Source organism: Perca flavescens, chromosome 20 (assembly GCF_004354835.1).
Source record: "Perca flavescens isolate YP-PL-M2 chromosome 20, PFLA_1.0, whole genome shotgun sequence".
NCBI classification, from domain to species: domain Eukaryota; kingdom Metazoa; phylum Chordata; class Actinopteri; order Perciformes; family Percidae; genus Perca; species Perca flavescens.
Genome location: NC_041350.1, coordinates 22,649,016 through 22,668,239, shown reverse-complemented (window position 1 = coordinate 22,668,239; position 19,224 = coordinate 22,649,016). Strand labels below are relative to the sequence as shown.

Genomic DNA, 19,224 nt, shown 5'->3' with positions numbered 1-19,224 from the left:
TGAAGGCCTGTAATGAACATAGGGTAACTCAAGAGTACTAAAGAGTACTTTTATTAATCTGCCTTATACAATGGTTGTGAACTGTAATACTGTGCTGTTTGAATTTGGAGCACTAAATGCTACTAATAGAACCAGAGTGATTTTAACTTTGGCTTATAAAAGCTTTGTAAATGCGGTGTAAAGACTTGGTGATGAGCAAACCGTAGCGCAGTGCTGTACAGTGCACACACACACACCGAGTGTAATTGCAGGCATGCAAACTAAATGCTCTATGCACTGTGAAGGGTTCGACTGTTGAGATTTTAAATTGATGACGTACAAGCAGTCATGAGACACCACAATTGGTCAGTTTTGAATATAGATCGAGTCAGGTTGTATTCTCCACTGAACTGTGCAAGTAGTTATTTCTGTGAACTTGAAATATATTCAACACTCAAGTATTAAACCCAAAATTTCATATCTATTCATTAACATATATACATATACAGTATATATATATATACAGATGCATGAAGTATGCTTTAGGTTAGTTTGATATGGTGCTATTGTGATATTCTTAAACCTTCAGTCAAGACCAACCTGCCTTATTTGTCTTCAACTTTGGCTTGTAGGGACACACATATTAAATAGATTTCTGTTAGCATATATATCTGAGGGGTGTTTCATAAGAAAAGCAGGTCTCATCAAACTGAACCACGATTTATGTTTCCTAAGGCAAGTCTGGTTTATTTTAAAACTCAGACCCAAGACATGAAGCACTGATAACAAGGAAACAGACATGTAAAAACAAAACCGTTATGTTTGCGGCCACAGAGCAGCACATATTCTACATAATGTGGAGAGTAAAATATTACAGCAAAGATGAACATAACCTTTCCCAGACTCATTAATTGCAGCGCTCTACTTGTAATCATGAATTTATGGGTTCAAGTCCCGTGGGGGTGACGTGAACATTCTTTGTATATTAAGTGCTAAAAATATAAGATGGAAAACACCATTCAACAACTTTGTAATAAACAAAACCCCAGCCAGGTAATTTATTTTATAGGATACACAGCATTTTTAGAAACTAAAGTTATCCACCAGGTGGACTTTTTTGCTAGTTGGTTTGGACAAGTGAAATAACAGCCTGCATATGATAAAATAAGTATTACAAATGCAGGAGGCAGGCAGCCAAACATAAGGTGTTTAAACAGACATTTAAATAGAAAAACAAATGGTGAAAATGCTGCTTATTATGCAGCTACACTCTTTTTTTTAAACTGCTAGGTCAGACTTATTTAAATCTCATATGAAGAAGATAGGCCTGACTTGCTGAAATAAGCCATACTTAACTGGTAATCTCAGTTTATGAAACACCCCTCTGATCTCACAAACTAGATTTTATTTACTAGAAATGTTGAGTGTCAAATTAAAGCCAACTAGAATCTAAACCAGGTGTTTTTGTAAAAGCAGAAAAAGAGCCTGGACCATTATTCAACCAGTTTTATAGTACCAGCCAAAGTCTAGGACAAGCTGTTGGTCGGATGAATCTTGACTGCTTTTCCAAACCACACAACAGGACCAGGCATGCTCTTTTATCTAAAGGCAAGGATCATACAGCAGCAGTATGGAGCTGAGGGAACGGGTCTTTAATATGAATGTAAAGGAGGAAAAGAAGTAGGTGAGAATTTGGTACATTTCAACAATAAAGCCATTATAGAATAAGAAATTCTAATCGATATTCAAATACAGGGAATATAGAGTATGTACAGTATATGAAAATGCATTTATAGATGTTAATTTGTCCCAAGAATGGTGACTCACACACACTCTCCCACTGCCGTCTTGCCTTGTACTGTGGGCTCTGTCCCTGAACTACTATCCAACTCAAGTGACCTCAATGAAATGATGGAAAACAGGTGTAGAGAGATAAACGAGAGACTGTTCAGCTCAAGAGGAAATATGGTAGCATTATGATGATCTGTCTAGATTATTTACATTATAAAGGAACAAATTATTTATTACATGTATGATCTTGTGGCTGTCTAAACAAGAAATACAGATAGTCTTCTGTATGCAGAGGGCCAGAAAAAAATCACTTCTACGCTACTAGTACCAGTAGTCCAATTTTTCTGTTATAAATGCACCTCGAAATGGTTCGATAAACTTCTATCACACATGTACTCAGTCTCGTTTTTATTGGTCACTATATCCACAGTAACAGACACTTTCTACTCGGTCACCTCAACCCACTTTGTTTAGTCCTCCACTCCTTCCTACCTGCCTTTTCTGTTCAGTGGTTTTTAAATCTGCATTTTGTACTCTCTAGCTATGTAAAATATCCAAAAATGTTGACAGGAAATATGAAATACATTTTGAGAGAATAAACTTTAAAATAAACTCCTGAAACTATGCAGTTTGTTTATTTGTTGGCATTTCTATCTCCTTTGCTTAATTTCAAAATTTCCTTCTAAATGTTAATAAATACACAAATGTGCAATGAAATGAATTTCAGAATAGATTTATTGAATACAAACAATTTAATAGGAGGCAGGTGTGAAACAAAATGCATTTTTACTTTGTTGAAAAGTCATCTGCTAATTTCAGATAAGAAGAGCTGCATATGAACATATTCAAAAATCGACAAACGGTTGGATTTACATTCCAGTGGCTGTTGATAAAACAATGGATAAACAGCCTTAAGACAGCGAGTCAGCCTTAGGCTAGACCAATTAGATCTCAGCTGACAAGTAACAGACTGAGGGAGATCATTTCTAGCAACACAAAGCCCTGAATAACAGTTCATTTCAATCTTTACAAACACAATAGGTGTATGCCTGCAGCCGAGCATACCCATTATAATTTTTCCTCAAAACAAATAAGCTGGAAGATGCATACGAGAGATATTTTGAGAATAATGTATTACTTTATCATTAGCCAATTTTCCACAGCAAGGCCTTAACAGAGCCCACCAGGACGTATTACGTGTCTATGCTTACCCCTGAAACATCATTCATTTACATGTAGACTTTTGCATCCTGTTGCCTGCAGTAATTTCTCAGCCTGGCTACGGCTTCGACAAAACAAATTATGCTTTCCATCATCATCATCATCATCATCATCAGATATTATCATTTTACTGCAGCTCTGCAGTGAAAACTGGCTATTTACATAAACAAGAGGAGAAGCTTGTGATACAATGGTTGTTAGAACACAACCATGGATCACCTATAAGTCATTGACAGGGGTCCCGCACATTCTGCCATTTCTGAATTACTTTTATCTAGACTAATTGCTTTAATTTTAAACATCCTAGGTTGTTTTCATTATGACAAAACTGCTGCTTGACAATGACCTAGTAAGCCAATGTGAGAAGTTATATTTAATTAAACAATGTAGAACAGTGGGTTTTATAACTGAACATTTGTTTTCATACTTTTACAAACTGCAAATATCAGCCTTGAGGCAATTCATTTTTCCACACATTACTAGACTTGTGTAGGAACCCTGCATAGGCTGGTAGGTCTCCTGTTGGGTGTTATAAATCTCTATTAACCAGGAGGTGACAAAGAAAGAGGAGCGAAATTAGATTAACAGAATGACTATAGGCAGATAATTTCAAAGGCTACAATATGTTTCAGTATTTACATCAACACTGCGGCAAGAGTGAAAAAACCCGCAAGAGACACTAAATATGAAGTACAGCAGTTGATTCACTGATGCCAAATCTACGGTTATTCATTCACTGTTATGTTTTACATATTCAGTGTTATTCTAAAATAAACCAGATGCTTTGGAGGAGTTATTGATGAACTTCACTCACGATGCTTACTGACCCTCCTTCACATTTGAAGGACAAGAGATTACATCTCGTATGTATGTATGTATGTATGTATATAAAATTTTTACCACCAGTTCAGTGTCTTGCACTTCTTGCAAATAGTTACGACATTGACTCCTCATCATTCAGAGAGAAAAAAAAAATTAATTGCTATCATTTAGGGGTAGGGGCTTTGAATTCCAGCATGAAAGGATTTGCCACGACTCACTCCAAAGCACAATGGTTTATAGGTTTTGTGATATAGCTTTTACATCTGAAATGGCATAAATGACATGAGAACAAAGTGTTAAAAACCAAAACTTTATTCGCAAGTCATTTCTGCTTGATAAAGTAATTAAATAAGCACATTGTTTCAATAACATACAATACAATAAACCTAATTACACATTAAACTGATAAGAATGTGAGTAAGATGCATTAGTTTCAAATGTTTTATCATTAAACTAGATTCTGTATCTAGATAGGACCAACAGGGGGTGACACATTAATTAATGCAGTGCTGAAAACCACTAAAAGAGAGCTAATGAGCATGTACCCATGACCTCATACGTGAGCTCGTCCATACAAACTAGATATGCACTAAGACAAAGTGAGGTCATAGTTCTTGATAGACTTGAGAAAGGTGAAAAAAAAAAAAAAAAAAATGAGAAATGAAAAAAATGAGAGCAAAGCAGCTGACCTGTGCTACTTCCCTTCCTTTTAATGTTGAGATTTGATACAACAGGCCTGGGGCATATTTGGTATTGAACAGCAGTGATATGCAGTCCGTCACTTCCTCTATGGTGCAGTTTCTGATGCTCATGCTGCTTCTTAAAGTCCAGCGTGACTATAAATGCATGTTTCAAAGATGCAGGCAAATTTTTTAATTAGAAAAATATTTGTGTATTCTACCTACATCTTAGTGCAATAAAAGGCTAGCACACTGATGGCAAAAGATATTCTTCCTGACTGAATTTCTTTTTTTATGTTAAAGAGTTGTGCATGTGTTTGTGCATGTGTATGCAGTGTGTGTGTACGAGTGTGGCGACAGAGGCTCAAGGTTGATAGATAAAACTGGCAGAAGCAGGGTTCCTTGTCTACTTGAGGAGCTTGTTGGCTCTCTGGTTCGCTTCATCAATACGAAGCCTGTTCATTTCCGCCTGAAAGAAAGTAAAGAAACGGGTGAGAAAGGGTGCTATACAAATATTCACCCTTTTTATTTTTCAGCAATTCATTGACTTTAAATGCATTTGAAAAAAAAAAATCATTCAAGGTTCCCTGTGGAGTTTTTGAACTCTAGTGCTATTGAGCAGGTTTTTTTTTTTTTTTTTTTTTTTTTTAAATGAGTGGGTCCCTGTTTTGTTTGTCTATGTACAAGGTTGCAAATGCACACGGGTGAGTCCTACCAAAGGTTTCACACTATTCCACTGATATACAGGTGGAGGTAATGCACCAAGATGTGTAGCAGTGTACCAACAAAAGGCAGGGAAGAACAAGACTGCTACAAAGTAAACATGGCTATAAATGCAGGATTCCATCTCAGCTTTGGAAATGCTTTATTAAATGGATTTAACAGGTTTGTCCTACATAATGCAGTGTGTGTAACCTTGGAGCCTAACAAACATGCTGAATGCATTTTCTTTCCTCTTTTGCAAAGCTGATCAAATAAATATTCAAAATCCTGTGTTATTTCCATCCATGTTTGCAAAGTCTTCTTCCTTCCGCATTACTGTCAATCAACTGTCCATCAGTGGAACAGCAACAAACCATAGAGAGAGAGAGAGATAGAGAGATAGAGAGATAGATAGATAGATAGATAGATAGATAGATAGATTGATAGATTGATAGATAGATACTTTATTCACCCAGAGGGAAATTTTAGGCATCCAGTAACTTAGAGAACCATAAAACAAAAAACACACATACCTCATATACATACATAAAAAAAGAGTTAACAATTTGTGAAGTGATAACAAAGGTCTGGTATGGACTGACCATGTGATGCAATGACCATGAAAAGGTGCTATGGTAGAGTGTGTGCAATGGTGGTAGTGCAAAAGTGAACAGTGCAGGGATTGAATAGTGCAATAGCTTATTAGAACAGTGCAATAGCTTATTATTGGCAGGTATGTGCCTGTGCATGCGGAAAAAAATAAATAAATAAAAGAGTAGATGGTTTTTTACCAAATTTTAGGTATGGTTTATAGTAGGCCTGCACGATAAATCGTTATAAAATCGCGATCTCGATTATATTTTTAAATGACTTTGATTTATAAAAAAAAAAAAAAAAAAAAAAAATATTGTGTTTCGTCACGTGTTTCACTTGTTAGTTCAGGGCTTCACCCTCAGCCAATGACAAAGCGCCTTTTAGTCACGTGTTTCACTTGTCGAGCGAGCGCGTTAGTTCGGAAATAAACCAAATGGATATTGATGAAAACCTAGGTACTAATGACGAGAATCAGCCAACCACTCAGTCTCAAACCAAACTCGTTCCAAAAAAAGGCTCGCATTCGGTGGTGTGGAGGTATTTTGGTTTCAAGCAAGACGACGTCTGATGTGATTTGCAAGGCATGCTTTGCCCTCATTGCAGCACCACAAATCTTTACCAGCACCTCAAACGTCACCACAAAGTGCAATATGATGAAGCCGTACAAGGCAAGAGGTCCAAAAGACGTTTCAATTAGCCCATTTACAGCCACGTTCTGGGCCATATTCAGCGCAGTGCGTTAAACTTCTATTTTTGGTAACCTACTTGAATGGCCAGTTGAATGTTAATCCTATAAAAAGGCAAGCAGTTAAAGAGTGTGCTAAGAAATCATGTTTTTGAAACTGTACTTAAATTGGCAATTGACAAACTCCAGACTGAAGCTATAGCATGTTGATTGACATGTTTTAATTATGTAAAGACATGTTCAAGGAGTTCTGATAGAGCCTGTATCAGGGCCATATTTAATTCAATGTGTTATATGTCACTATGTTTGGTAGCCTACAGTAAATGGCCAGTATGTACTTTATTTTCTTTATTCATTGAAGCCTATGTTTACAGGCTTGTGGTGATGTGCTATAGGTACTGCCAATTTGTTTTGTCTTGTCATGGTTCATGTGTGCAATGAACATTACACTTTGTGAAAAAAGAAATTGTGGCACAGAATCGGGATATCAATTCTAAGCTAAAAAAATCGTGATTCATATTTTTCCCTGAATCGTGCAGGCCTAGTTTATAGGTACATGTAATTTGGGAGGGAATCAGTAAGTCAGGGCTGACAGAGCCTGCTAAAGAAGTGTGATCAAACAAATAAATGTTACCTTGCTAGTGATGTTGTCAATATGTTTGTTCTGCTGGTCTATCTCATTGCCCATGTCCATAGCCATCATTTTCAGGTTGCCAACGATGCTGCCCACTGCTTCCAGATTCTCCTCCATTTCATCCTCTCGTGCATCGTTGGTTATCCTGTAGATGTAAAGTAAGTTTGTCCACATCTGTCAAACGTGTCTCAATCTATCATTAGTGACTAGCAGAAATGAAGACTTTTAATATAATTTCTAAATACACAACAATGTGGAAAAATATTCTTAAGGAAGCAGATTGACCAGGACCCCCACCTCTTGATGTACGGGCCTGAGGGCGCCGAGGTGTTCTCCTGGCCAGCCTGGCCATTGTTAACGCCTGAGGGCTGCTTTGAGACTACTTTTGAGCCATTGGCGTCAACTTCCCCGTCAGCTCCTCTAATACCCCAGGTACGTTTGTATTGTGAGTCATGCTCGATAGACGACACCCTGGGGGAAAACGGACAGTCAATACAAACCAGGAAATCTAGAGGCTTGAATAAAAACGAGAAGAACGTTAAACCTAAAATACAACCACACAGCCCTCTAAATAAATCGTCCACAAGAGGCTTATAAGGCTAGAAGTTCATTTATCGTAAGGAAGTTAAGATTCCCTACCTTATTTTATGGTACTCATCAAAGAATCCTCTTCTCCAATGTGAAAGCATTTTGGGGAGATTTGTTTTACCATGTTTAGAACCAGATAGGATCTTACTATGCACACACACACTGACACTGCATATGGATTTGGTTTGATGGACAGGGTTTTAAGTATGCTCAGCACAGAGTAGCACACCCGCCATGTTAAGAACTTGGTAGGAACCATATCACGTTCTCTACTCATTCATAAACCTTTGGAAATACTCACAAAATTGTACACGCAATATTTTGACTATAAAATGTGCATTTGACAAGCAAATTTGTATTTTCTTAAGAGTGAGAGAGAACCGCTGGTTCCGGAAAGGTTTTCCCAGTTCTGTATTAACAATTAATTTTTCTTTTAACGATATCCTCAGGGTGGCTAAACACAGGAATCTCCCGGATAATAGAACAATCCTATAGGTTCATGGAATGGACACACATTTTAATTATTTCGACTTTTGCGTATGAGAAATCCCGCTTTGTTTGCAAGTTTGGCATGGTGGATGAATGGATCAAAATGTAAACTTATCAAAAGTAACCTATGCAAATGCTCACAGACTTCAGCTGTTATTTACGGCTTCCTATTCTGTTTGTTCTATATTACTAATAGTTATCACTCTGCATTCATTTACAAACCAGTTCCATATAATCATGACACATACAAGCACAGCACACAAAAAGTAGAGAAAAGCACACAACAGGGATTTGGAGGCCTCAGCAGCTCGGAGTGTACAGTGTACCTGTTACAGGGGCAGACACAGAGGCCGCAGCACTTGGAGAGGTCCGTCAGGTTTTTCTCAGCCTGTCTCATGTCCTGGTTGATCTGGTCCAAGCCCTCGTCCACACGCCTCAGCTGCTCTGAAACACACACAGGCATACCACACCATGTCAGACTCTCCTTTTCTGAATCTAGGCACATTTTTATACACTCAAAGTTCTTATTATTTTTAATTTAATTGTTCATTTTCACCTTTATTTATCTTTTTTTTTTAGAATAGATTAAATGTAAATTTAATGATCCCTGTGAGGATTCCTAAATTGGGTCAATAACTGGGTCATTGCAGCAGCTCAAAAAAAAAACAAATGGGATAAAGATAACACAAAAAAAGAGAACAGATAGTACAACAAATGGACATTTCAAAAACCGGGAACACATATCCTGGACAGAACTTACACATGAAGTTACAGGCAAAAAATGAATAAAATAACTGAACATCATTTATGAACACTAGTTTGGCGCACCAATATTTCAGGATGCACATTACAGAAATGACTACCAATAAATTATTTTCATGATCCTTCTGGCCAACACTGATGCACACTCAAACACAGATTTTGTTTCCTGCTGTTATGTTGTATCTGTGATGCTTGGTGCACATGTGTAAAAACACAGCTTTATTAGCACCTGTTCTGTTAACACATGATTTCTAACCAATTACTTCAACTCCAAGTTAAAAAAAAGAAGTAACATTTCTTTGGGCATAATACTTTCAAACACTTTCGTCCTTGCCAATTTCTCTACATCAGACACCCTTGAGAGTTTCAACGCAAACTTGCAACAACAAAAAAGCAATCTGATGCACAAGGTTTAGAAAAACACACACACACACACACACACACACACACACACACACACACACACACACACACACACACACACACACACACACACACACACACACACACACACACACACACACACACACACACACACACACACACACACACACACACACACACACACACACACACACACACACACACACTGACAATTGAAGAACATAGAAGGACGAACCTCTGATTGAAGAACAAAAATAGATACGGTATAATCATTAAAGTAATTTGTGTATTGTGATTAGGTTGTAATCAAAAGGGTGGAATGTAATGGGAAAAATTACATTTAAGCATAATTCTTTATATTTTTAGGTTTTATTTCTACTTTAATTCTCTCACATTATTGAAAGACAGTTTCTCAGTTTCTGCTTAAACTGCTGAGGTGTCCAGTCTGGAACATAATCTGAGCACTGTTTGTCTGAACAGATAAAGGTACAAGGTCACCCTAAAACTCTCTAGTTTTCCAATGCCAGTTAAGATGTAACTGGGGGGGTGAAAGTCGTACAGGGAGGAGGAGGCGAAATGGCTCCGAGATGTCTGCATGTGTATCAGATTGCCTGTAAGAATTGTAGCGTCATAATAATCCAAGTGCGTCTGAAGATGCATATAAGCCTATAAGCATATAATTTGAGAAACTGACTCCACACTGGGCTGCGCAGCCTTTTGTGAAATCATGTTGCTCCTATTTGCAAATATATATGTTTTTAATAAAATACAAAAACCCAACTTGGTTCTAGTCTCAGACTGTCTTATTTGTTTCATTTTACTAAACTCTGAACCCCCCCCCCCCCGCTGCAAAGGAAACTTCCACGACAACATCATTTATGAACACTAGTTTGGCGCACCAATATTTCGGGATGCACGTTACAGAAATGACTACCAATAAATTATTTTCATGATCCTTCTGGCCAACACTGATGCACACTCAAGCACAGATTTTTTTTCCTGCTGTTATGTTGTATCTGTGATGCTTGGTGCACATGTGTATCATCACAGCTTTATTAGCACCTGTTCTGTTAACACATGATTTCTAACCAATTACTTCAACTCTAAGTTTAAAAAAAAAAAAAAAAAAAAAAAAGTAACATTTTGGGCATAATACTTTCAAACACTTTCGTCCTTGCCAATTTCTCTACATCAGACACCCTTGAGAGTTTCAACGCAAACTTGCAACAACAACAAAAAAGCAATCTGATGCACAAGGTTTAGAAAAACATTTTGAGTGTAAAAACCTTAGCGTGAAACAAGGTCATTAATAAATTACATCCAAAGATTACTATGGTTGACTCTTTAAACTTAACCATTAGCATTACATCTTTGCTACAGACAAGGAGCAACAAAAGTGGAAACATCAGCATCAAAACATGTGGTGTTCATGTTGTGTATCTACCTCCTTGCTGGTCCAACATCACCATGGTGTTGACACCGGTCTGTTTGCTCTGAAAAACAAGGGTGACACAGAATTCAGAACCAATGGAAGAATGGAAGTAATCAGTAATGCATATTGAAGAGTTAATTAGGATACTGGCTTTGTACAGATTTTGAAAACGTTCCTAGTTAAAATGTTCCTTATCCTCATCCAGGTAGGGAACAATTCTAAACCAGGAGGGACCATGTTCTGGTCATCAAATCACAGACACATGGGAGATGAGATTGTGCTTTTGTGTCAGTAACAGCAGCAAATTGTCAAAGTCTCACCTCCTCTGCCATCTGCAGCATCCTCCGGGTGCTTTCCAGTGACTGTGGAAGAAAAATAAATAAATAAATAAAAAGGTGTTAGTGACTAAAAAGCAGGAGCAAGACAATTGAAAAGATTCCAAAACGGCAATAACCAAATTAACATCACGAGATTTATCATTTTTTGTTTTAGTGGCTTTTTGAAAGAAAATCTACTTTTGATCTGTCTGATGTTGGTTCGTTTGAGATTTCAGGCAGAAAAAACCATTTTCATCATATCATTTGTTTGTGGACTTGGCACCTCCAGATGAGTAGGGCTGATGTGTATTTACCAAAGACAAAAACTGTATATACTAGTTTTATTTAGCAAAAGAAAATTTTATTATTAATGGTATTCTTCCAAATGGCATTTTGCATGAATAACAGTACTAGATTTCAATTTAGCCTCCACAGTTAGCAATGATTAGCGTTTATGCATCTCCCACAAATTAGCACAGGAAGAGCAATGAAGAACTCATCTTGCTGCTCTGTTATGTGCAATGTGTAAGTTTTTATTCCAGATGTTTTTCAGCAGCACTAACGGACCAACGACAGGACAGAACAAGATATCGAATAAAAGTCAATTATAAAACAGAATATGGAACACATACAGATCGTTTCGATTAATAGTAATTCATCTGATCAGACCACAACAGTGCATGATCCAATTTAACATCCAGCAATTTGGTTTTAGTGACCAGATCAGAGTTTCCTATCCTATAAGAAGAACCCAAGCTGGAATTCCTCCCAATTGAGAACAAGGAAGAGGCATTTTTTGCTTAGAAATATTTTTAAACCATTTTAAAAATTAGTTAATTGTTTAAGTTGAATTTGAATATTCAAATTGCTTGTTTTTGACCAAATCTGGATATTTTGAACAAGAAACAGCTTAATCCACCCCCCCACCCCCACTTTGAGCAGCTCCTCTGCTTGAGCTATAACTTTAGAAAGTAAATAGTCAACTTTTCTCATAATTGATAAATTGTTTTTCAAGATGAAAAGAGAGGCCAAATATTCTTTAGATGTGCCTCTCGATTGTGAGCATTTTCTACACCTTATGTGACAATAAACTAAATGTTGTTGAGTTCACCATTTTCTGACATAATCTTAGTAAAATCAGTGTTTAGTTTGCATAATGTCCGGTTGGAGTATTCTTCATTTTGTCACACTACATACTATCACTCTCACTGATCAAGTGACATGGGTACAGCCGGCACACATGTTAATCTACAACAAGACAGGCAAAAACACACATGCACGCAAAGAGACACAAAAGTTGAAGGTGAACCGGAATGCAGTCCGTTCAGGTGAGTTATGCCTTTGTGTCTCTATTAATAGAAAGTGCTGTACAGAGAGCAGAGCATCCAAAAGAGCAAAGCACAGACTCAGTGACTCAGGGCACCACTCCATTGTTACCGTCACTAATGAACAGTTAACAAGAGGAAGTGGAGAACAGATTCCTCCTTCTCTCTGTGTTATGTTTGCTCTGAATACATTAATCAGTGAATTGAGAAACAGACAAACACCGAATTGGCGCGAGGGATGTGTTGAGCTCAGCCAGGTTTTTGTTTACATAGCCAGAACATCACTTGGGTGGATAAACATTACGTTGTGTCTTCTAAAATCCTTGAACTTGGCTAATTAAGCCCGAAATTGCTGTCTTAGCCAAATTTTCCAGATTGCGGTGCTGGGAGAGATCTTTGAGATATAGACAATGACGTGGTATTTTTAATCATTCATTTTGGATGGCTTAAATGGGAGTACAGCTAGGCAAGGAACGTGCAGGTTCCAGCAAGCTACATGTAAGACTTTTAAAAAAAACAACAACATACAATTCAAGTGTTATTCTACCACAACAAGCCTAAAACACACTATGGGTATTATTTGGCTGCAGAATACCAGGATGATGAGGACGTACACAAACAATGCTTAGTTATTTAGATAACTTTGACATGATGTTGATGAGTGTGGAAGCCATTTTTAACTACTGGACAACAGCCATGAAATGATAAGACAGATCGTGTCGGACTTCCTAAAAAAAACAATCTTATTACAAATTCCGATGTAGCCCTGACACATTGCCAGCCATGCTCTGAGTGTATGGGGTATGAGTGGTTACCCATAGCCAGAGTGTGAAGTAGCATAAGGACCCTCCCATGCCCTGTCCCTTCTATGATCTGCTAAGTCAATCAGGCAGCAGCAAAAGGAGGAAAGAGAAAAAGAGAAGTTAAGTCAGCACACAGAGAAAAAAAATGCCAATAAAAAAAAATAAAAAGAAGAGGTGAAAAAACACACAGGCAATTAGTACAGTTACATTACAGGAAGGTGAAGTGCACAGCTACAAGCCCAGCTAGAGTGAGTTAATTTGCCTCCATTTGAATCAGATGGCTGATCATATGATGCCCTGGAGTGCTAATGAAACAATTATCTCCTTGATAATAAAAAACGCTTAGATATAGCTGACAACATTCAAACTGTCAAAACCACAGAGGGGAAAGGGAGCTATCAGGCTAAATTAGGCGTAAAGACTCATACACTTCCTATTAATTCTTAGCTTAATAATCAACTGTGAATGCAACGGATATAATTAGCCACCAGCAGCTCTCTCAATGCTACTGTATATTTAAGAAACCCCATGATTACATGTGTGTATGTTATTTTTTTCCTTAGTGATGCTTTTCGAGCTAAGCCAAAATTTGCAGTCTTCAACGTGGTTATGGCTAAAATCATTATTTCATCACAATACTGATTAATCTTGATTATTTTCAATTATGGTTCAATCAAATATTTCAATAATACTAATGCAAAAATGACATGATAAAACTGAAAAGACATTTGATTGAGTGATTGCACTTTGGACATAAAAAAGGAATATATCATACTCCCATGTTGTCTAATTGTTAATTAGTGAGCTACAGGAGGTGCTGATTTTTTTTTTTTTTTAACCTTTAGACTGAGTCAGGCTAGCCATTTCCCCTAATTTCCACTTTCTATACTAAGCTTAGCTAACAGCCCGCTGGCTGTAGATTTCTTTTTAAATGTACAGACATTAGAGTGGTATTGAATCTCCCATCAAATTCTTTGCAAAAACAAAAACAAGTGAGCGAAATGTCAAATGTGCAGCATATGTGTATTAGTCTTTTTTGCCATGATTACTCCATCCAAAATCTCCCTTTTCAGTATCAAATATGAAAAAGGTGTCTGATAAAAGTTGGCAGTTTCATCCTCCCCAGGGAACATCTTAAATTGGAATACTATGAATTCCAATGGTTTTCAGGGAGGTGTATTTTTTAAATAACTGTCTGGAGACCTATGTAATTTTTTTAACTATTAGGGAAATTGTGTTTCCTATAAAGAAAAGCTCAATTTAAACCCAAGTATAAATTCATTTATTATTAATTTAATAGTGTAAACTTTATTTGTCATATACCTTGAGTTGTTTGCTTGCCCATCTGTATGCTCTATATGTTGCAAACACTCATACTTCCATCATGACTTCTGTATGTAGCTTGCACGTTATGGCATTTGATACGAAAACATTTTGGGCAGTATATCACTTTAAGTAGGTTTCATACTCATTCAAAGAGAAACAGACAATGAGAGAGAGAGAATGTGTATTGTATTGTGTGTGTGTGTGTGTGTGTGTGTGTGTGTGTGTGTGTGTGTGTGTGTGTGTGTGTGTGTGTGTGTGTGTGTGTGTGTGTGTGTGTGTGTGTGTGTGACTCAGTACCTCGTCCGTCACTTGGTTGGCCCTCATGGTCATCTGCTCCACAGTCATGTCTTCCATGTTTCTGCTGTCCGGTTTGGAGGTCCCCCCCGTGGCACCAAGCTCGATATTCTGCGGCCTGGAAGAGGGGCAGATTTCAAAAGGTCACATCAGAGGGCATCAATTATCATAAAGCTCTGTGACTCAAACAAATCTGAGACCTAGCTTTACTGTCGGCTAGGGCTCGGTGATATGGCCAAAATCTTCTATCCCAATAACGGGATGGACAATATTTATCACCTTATAGCATGTTTTCTGGTAATTCCAGGAGGTATATGAAATAACTACACAGTAAAGCCTATTTTTGTATAGTCCTGTGTGAATAAAACAGTTCACAAAGAAAAAGTACTGAGTATTTTTCTCATTTTATTAAGAACTTAAAAAGGTGCACTATGAGTTCCTGCATGGTTTCAGCGAGATTTAATTTGGGTCTCAAATCGTAGGAATCTCTCCTTGATCTGCTAGCTGCCTGCCCCCTGAACACACTGTGAAAAAGCCAACACAGGGGTCGTAAACATCAAACAAACACTAGGGGCGCAGCCTGTGCACCTAAATACGACAAACCACTCCAGCCAAAGACCGACAAGATGGTTGGGGGAGGGGGTGGGGGTTAGTGACAGTTAGTTAGTTAGTCATGACAGTTATGGAAACATGGGGGGAGGGGCGAGCTTGCTCTGTTTTGTTTGAAATTTACTTGGAACGTCAACAGAAGCCATGCAGGAACTCATAGTGCACCTTTAATGTACAATGGTTAGAACGTACACGTAAATCATCGTCCAAATGAGGATATACACATCGTCATATTGCCCAGCCCCACTTTAGGCACCTACAAAAAGATGTTCTATGACCATATAAGACCAAAAGCAAAATACACTCCTGGCCAATGTCTGAAGAAAGTTAACATGGAGAGGGAATATAGCATCATATTGATTCCAATTCCAATTAGCAGAACAACTCTGTTGGTCTCTACCAACTCCTGAGGGAAATATCTGGCTCTTTCTTTTAGGTTATGTACATAACTCAATGTCTCAGTGACTCAATGTCTCATGCTACAGCACATCATTATGCCATGGTATTACTCAGGGCTCACTGCTGTAGAATATTTCTTTAGTGTGTAGCTAATCTTATACATAAAGAAGACATTTAAAGATCAAACACTTAACTGCATGAACGTGTTGTCATATGGAGAGGGAAGAAGGAGATGCAAAACCTAAACAAATCAAGCGCTTTTCCTTTTTCCTGACCCTGAAGGAGTTTCTCTCTCACAAGATTTGTTAAAAGGTTATGTGTAAAAAGCCCTTTACTCTTATAGTTATAACAAATGTTGAAAACGTAGGCCTTTCAAAAGAAGTTGTCTTTTTAACAGTGCCCACAGACAATATGTACACTAAAAAAAGATCCTACATGCTCACTAGTATCTTTATGGACTGGACACAGGGACACAGAGGTGAAAAATATGCGTACTTAATTGGCCGAAAGCATGGTGGAAGCTTTGCAAATATACTGTTGCTATGTGTAAAGAATTTAAATTAAAGTGCATTAAAATGCAACAATGTTCCGCTTTGGTTCCTTTGTGTTAAAGACTGAATGCTTAAGAAGTCTCAGTGTCGGTTACTGAATCACAAAAAAAGATACAGCACTTGTACTACTGATGTCATGGGACTTCCTGAAAATGAACTCCCACAGCTAATCACATTAGGACAGATTGAGTTGCATCCTTATTTGACAGCTCTATGCAGAATCTGCGTGGAGATTAAAATTCAGATTTCATGAGCTTGCACAATAACAACAACTGGGCGGGCATGATGTCCGGAAGTGTTGCTGCGAAGCTTTTACGGTGAAACAGCAGCAGGAAGTGCTGGTCGTGGTTGGCCACTTAGGGCCACTCGTTGTGAAATTCTACATTTTCCTGTGCTTTAACTTTATTTTTAAGTTTAGACAAAGCATAGACAAGATAAAGGGATCAAAATCAAATGCCCCTATGTGTAAGAGGAAGGTAAGAGCAGGACTAGGCCTATAATATGAGAAAAATAGCAAAAGGGTAACCGTGACCGTACACGTTGTAAAGGATGCTGGTTTCTCATGAATACAAGAGGCGGAAGAAGACAGAACTTGAGTAATAGGTGTGGTTTCACTTGGTTTTTCTTCCATACATTCTGATCACAACATGAGCAGAACAGTTTAGCAGAAACAAATCCAATCCAAAAAATATCTGAACTGTGTATAATTGACTGTTATGCAGCTCAGCGTCACAAGATGCACTGAAATGACTAGTGTAATGGCAGCCCCAGACAGACAGTCTTCTTTGGTGCACAAGGTAACATGAGATCAATATTATCGTAAGCAAGATTTAATCTTGTTTTCTGTGATGTAACTTTCAAGTACAGAATAAACACAAAGCTCTCTCTCTCTTTTTCCCCACCCAAAGATACCATTCAGGAAACAGCTTTATGCCCTTTTCCTTTTCTTCCTATCCTGCCATCTTCTTTTCATTTGAAGTTCAAGTGGCATTTTATTGTTTTTCAAATAACCCCTGAACTTCAAGTTCCCTTTCAAACTTGCAGCAGCTAAACATCCTGAGTCAAAAAAGACAGGGGAAATGGATAGTCTACTTGGCAAACAGTTTGGAGGATTTAACGTTGTGGACTGCATTTTTTTTTCTTATTTTGGAAAAGAGGGCTTTGGTTCACACAGGCTTGACTGTTTTTTTACAAATGTGAGTTTACAACTGTAACACTGAAGGAGTACTCATTCACACATTTTGCACTTTTTTTGAAATACCAAGCCACAACAAGAACAGATGAACATGTCAACACTAAACGATCCATTACATGTGCCAGTGAACCTCTGTATTGATTTATCCTCATGACGCTGTGATGAGAAGGTTACACGCACCAAAGCCACACATGGGTAAACACTAGATTATTTTTTGTTTCCTGTACAATGTGAGCCTATGATCACATGACAGTAAGCCTTATATTTTCACACCTCACACTCGATAATAACAAAGGACTGTCACACCACTCTCCATGTTCAGAGCCACATGAAGAATAATTAACAAGCCTAAGAGACATACACATTCATGTTGCAGTTTCTTTACAGCACCTACAGCAAGTGTCTTAACACAATAGCTCCTAGGGGGAAACACATTTCTTGCTCTTCTACCCAAACCTGTTCCACCAGATCTGACTGCAGCACACGCTAATGTTTTCCTTATTCCCAATCATGTTATGTTCACTGATCTATTTTATATTGAAATATAGAGGCCTTCCTATAGTCTGTCCTCAATGATGACAATACATTTATTTTGGTTAGCCTAAGTGTGAAATGTTTTGGGGGCAGGTTACTGATAATGCTGACCTGTGTATAATAACAAAACAGCCAGAGGGCCAATTACATCATGTTGTACAGACAAAACCCAACACATAACCTTTTATTTCTTTCACAACATGATATATAAAAAAGGTATAAAAGCAAGCGTCGCCAATCATGCTTGATTCAATAGGAGAAAATACGACCCATTGCTAATCATTCCCGTTGTTACATTTGAAATAGGTGCAATTACATAGTGCTGTATCCACACACCTGACCATGGTAATCTAAAAAGCAGGAGGAATACAGTTAAGTGCTGAGCAACTATTTAACGAGAGTCACTTGATAAACAGGTGACGTTAGGGTGAATGAGAAACATGAAGCAAATGCAAAAAAAAGAAAAGTCTCCCGCACCCAAGACTCAAAAGTTGTGGCTGTAAACTCCCCCAAAATAACATTTTTAAACTGAATGAATAATAAAGTGTCGAATAGTTGAAGCAGACTAAAGTTTTCTTACATTGTCTGAAAAATTGCAGTAGGGTTGTAAGGATCGTAAACAGGCAGGATCCGTGGGCAACTCGGTAAACCAGCTAATGTGCTGCTAGCTTGCTAGTTCCGCTTTCCTGTTAACTAGCTACCTAACTCCACAACTCAAACAACTAACTTATGTTGAGAGGGAAAAGGGAGAGAGATACTTATCTAGGGAGTCAATACTTACAGTTAACCCTCCTTGTTTTAAAAAACGAGCTCGTTACTCCTCCTTCTTTACGATATGTCAACTTGGCACTTGTAACTCTTCTGGATTCCTTCAGTGGTTTCACCGTCTGGCTGTCCGAAGTGTGTTGGTTGGTGCATTTAAGTGCTGTCGGAAATATTGCGACTCGGTAATAAAACAGTTGTGGAAAATCAACATATACATTTACTAAAGTACTGTACAATTTTGAGGAACTACTGTATCTGAGTATTTCCATTTTATACCACTACTTTATACTTCTACTCCACTACAATTCAGAGGCAAATATTGTAGGCTACATTTATCTTCACT

General features: G+C 37.8%; 1 protein-coding gene across 2 annotated transcripts; it reads right to left on the bottom strand.

Moving 5' to 3' along the window:
* Positions 1-2,487: 2,487 nt before the first annotated feature.
* On the bottom strand, positions 2,488-19,019 carry snap23.1 (synaptosome associated protein 23.1). 2 transcript variants are annotated; one of them, XM_028566722.1, is made up of 8 exons: positions 18,697-18,867; positions 14,832-14,946; positions 11,084-11,125; positions 10,776-10,824; positions 8,512-8,629; positions 7,406-7,579; positions 7,109-7,253; positions 2,488-4,962 (listed from the first exon to the last, which is right to left on the bottom strand). In XM_028566722.1, coding segments are annotated over exons 1-8 (708 nt in total). In that variant the 5' UTR covers positions 18,699-18,867; the 3' UTR covers positions 2,488-4,899. The 2 variants fall into 2 exon arrangements, with proteins under 2 accessions (XP_028422523.1, XP_028422524.1); XM_028566723.1 differs by lacking the exon at positions 18,697-18,867 and adding an exon at positions 18,898-19,019 and having other exon boundaries at positions 4,876-4,962.
* Between the last annotated feature and the right edge of the window lie 205 nt (positions 19,020-19,224).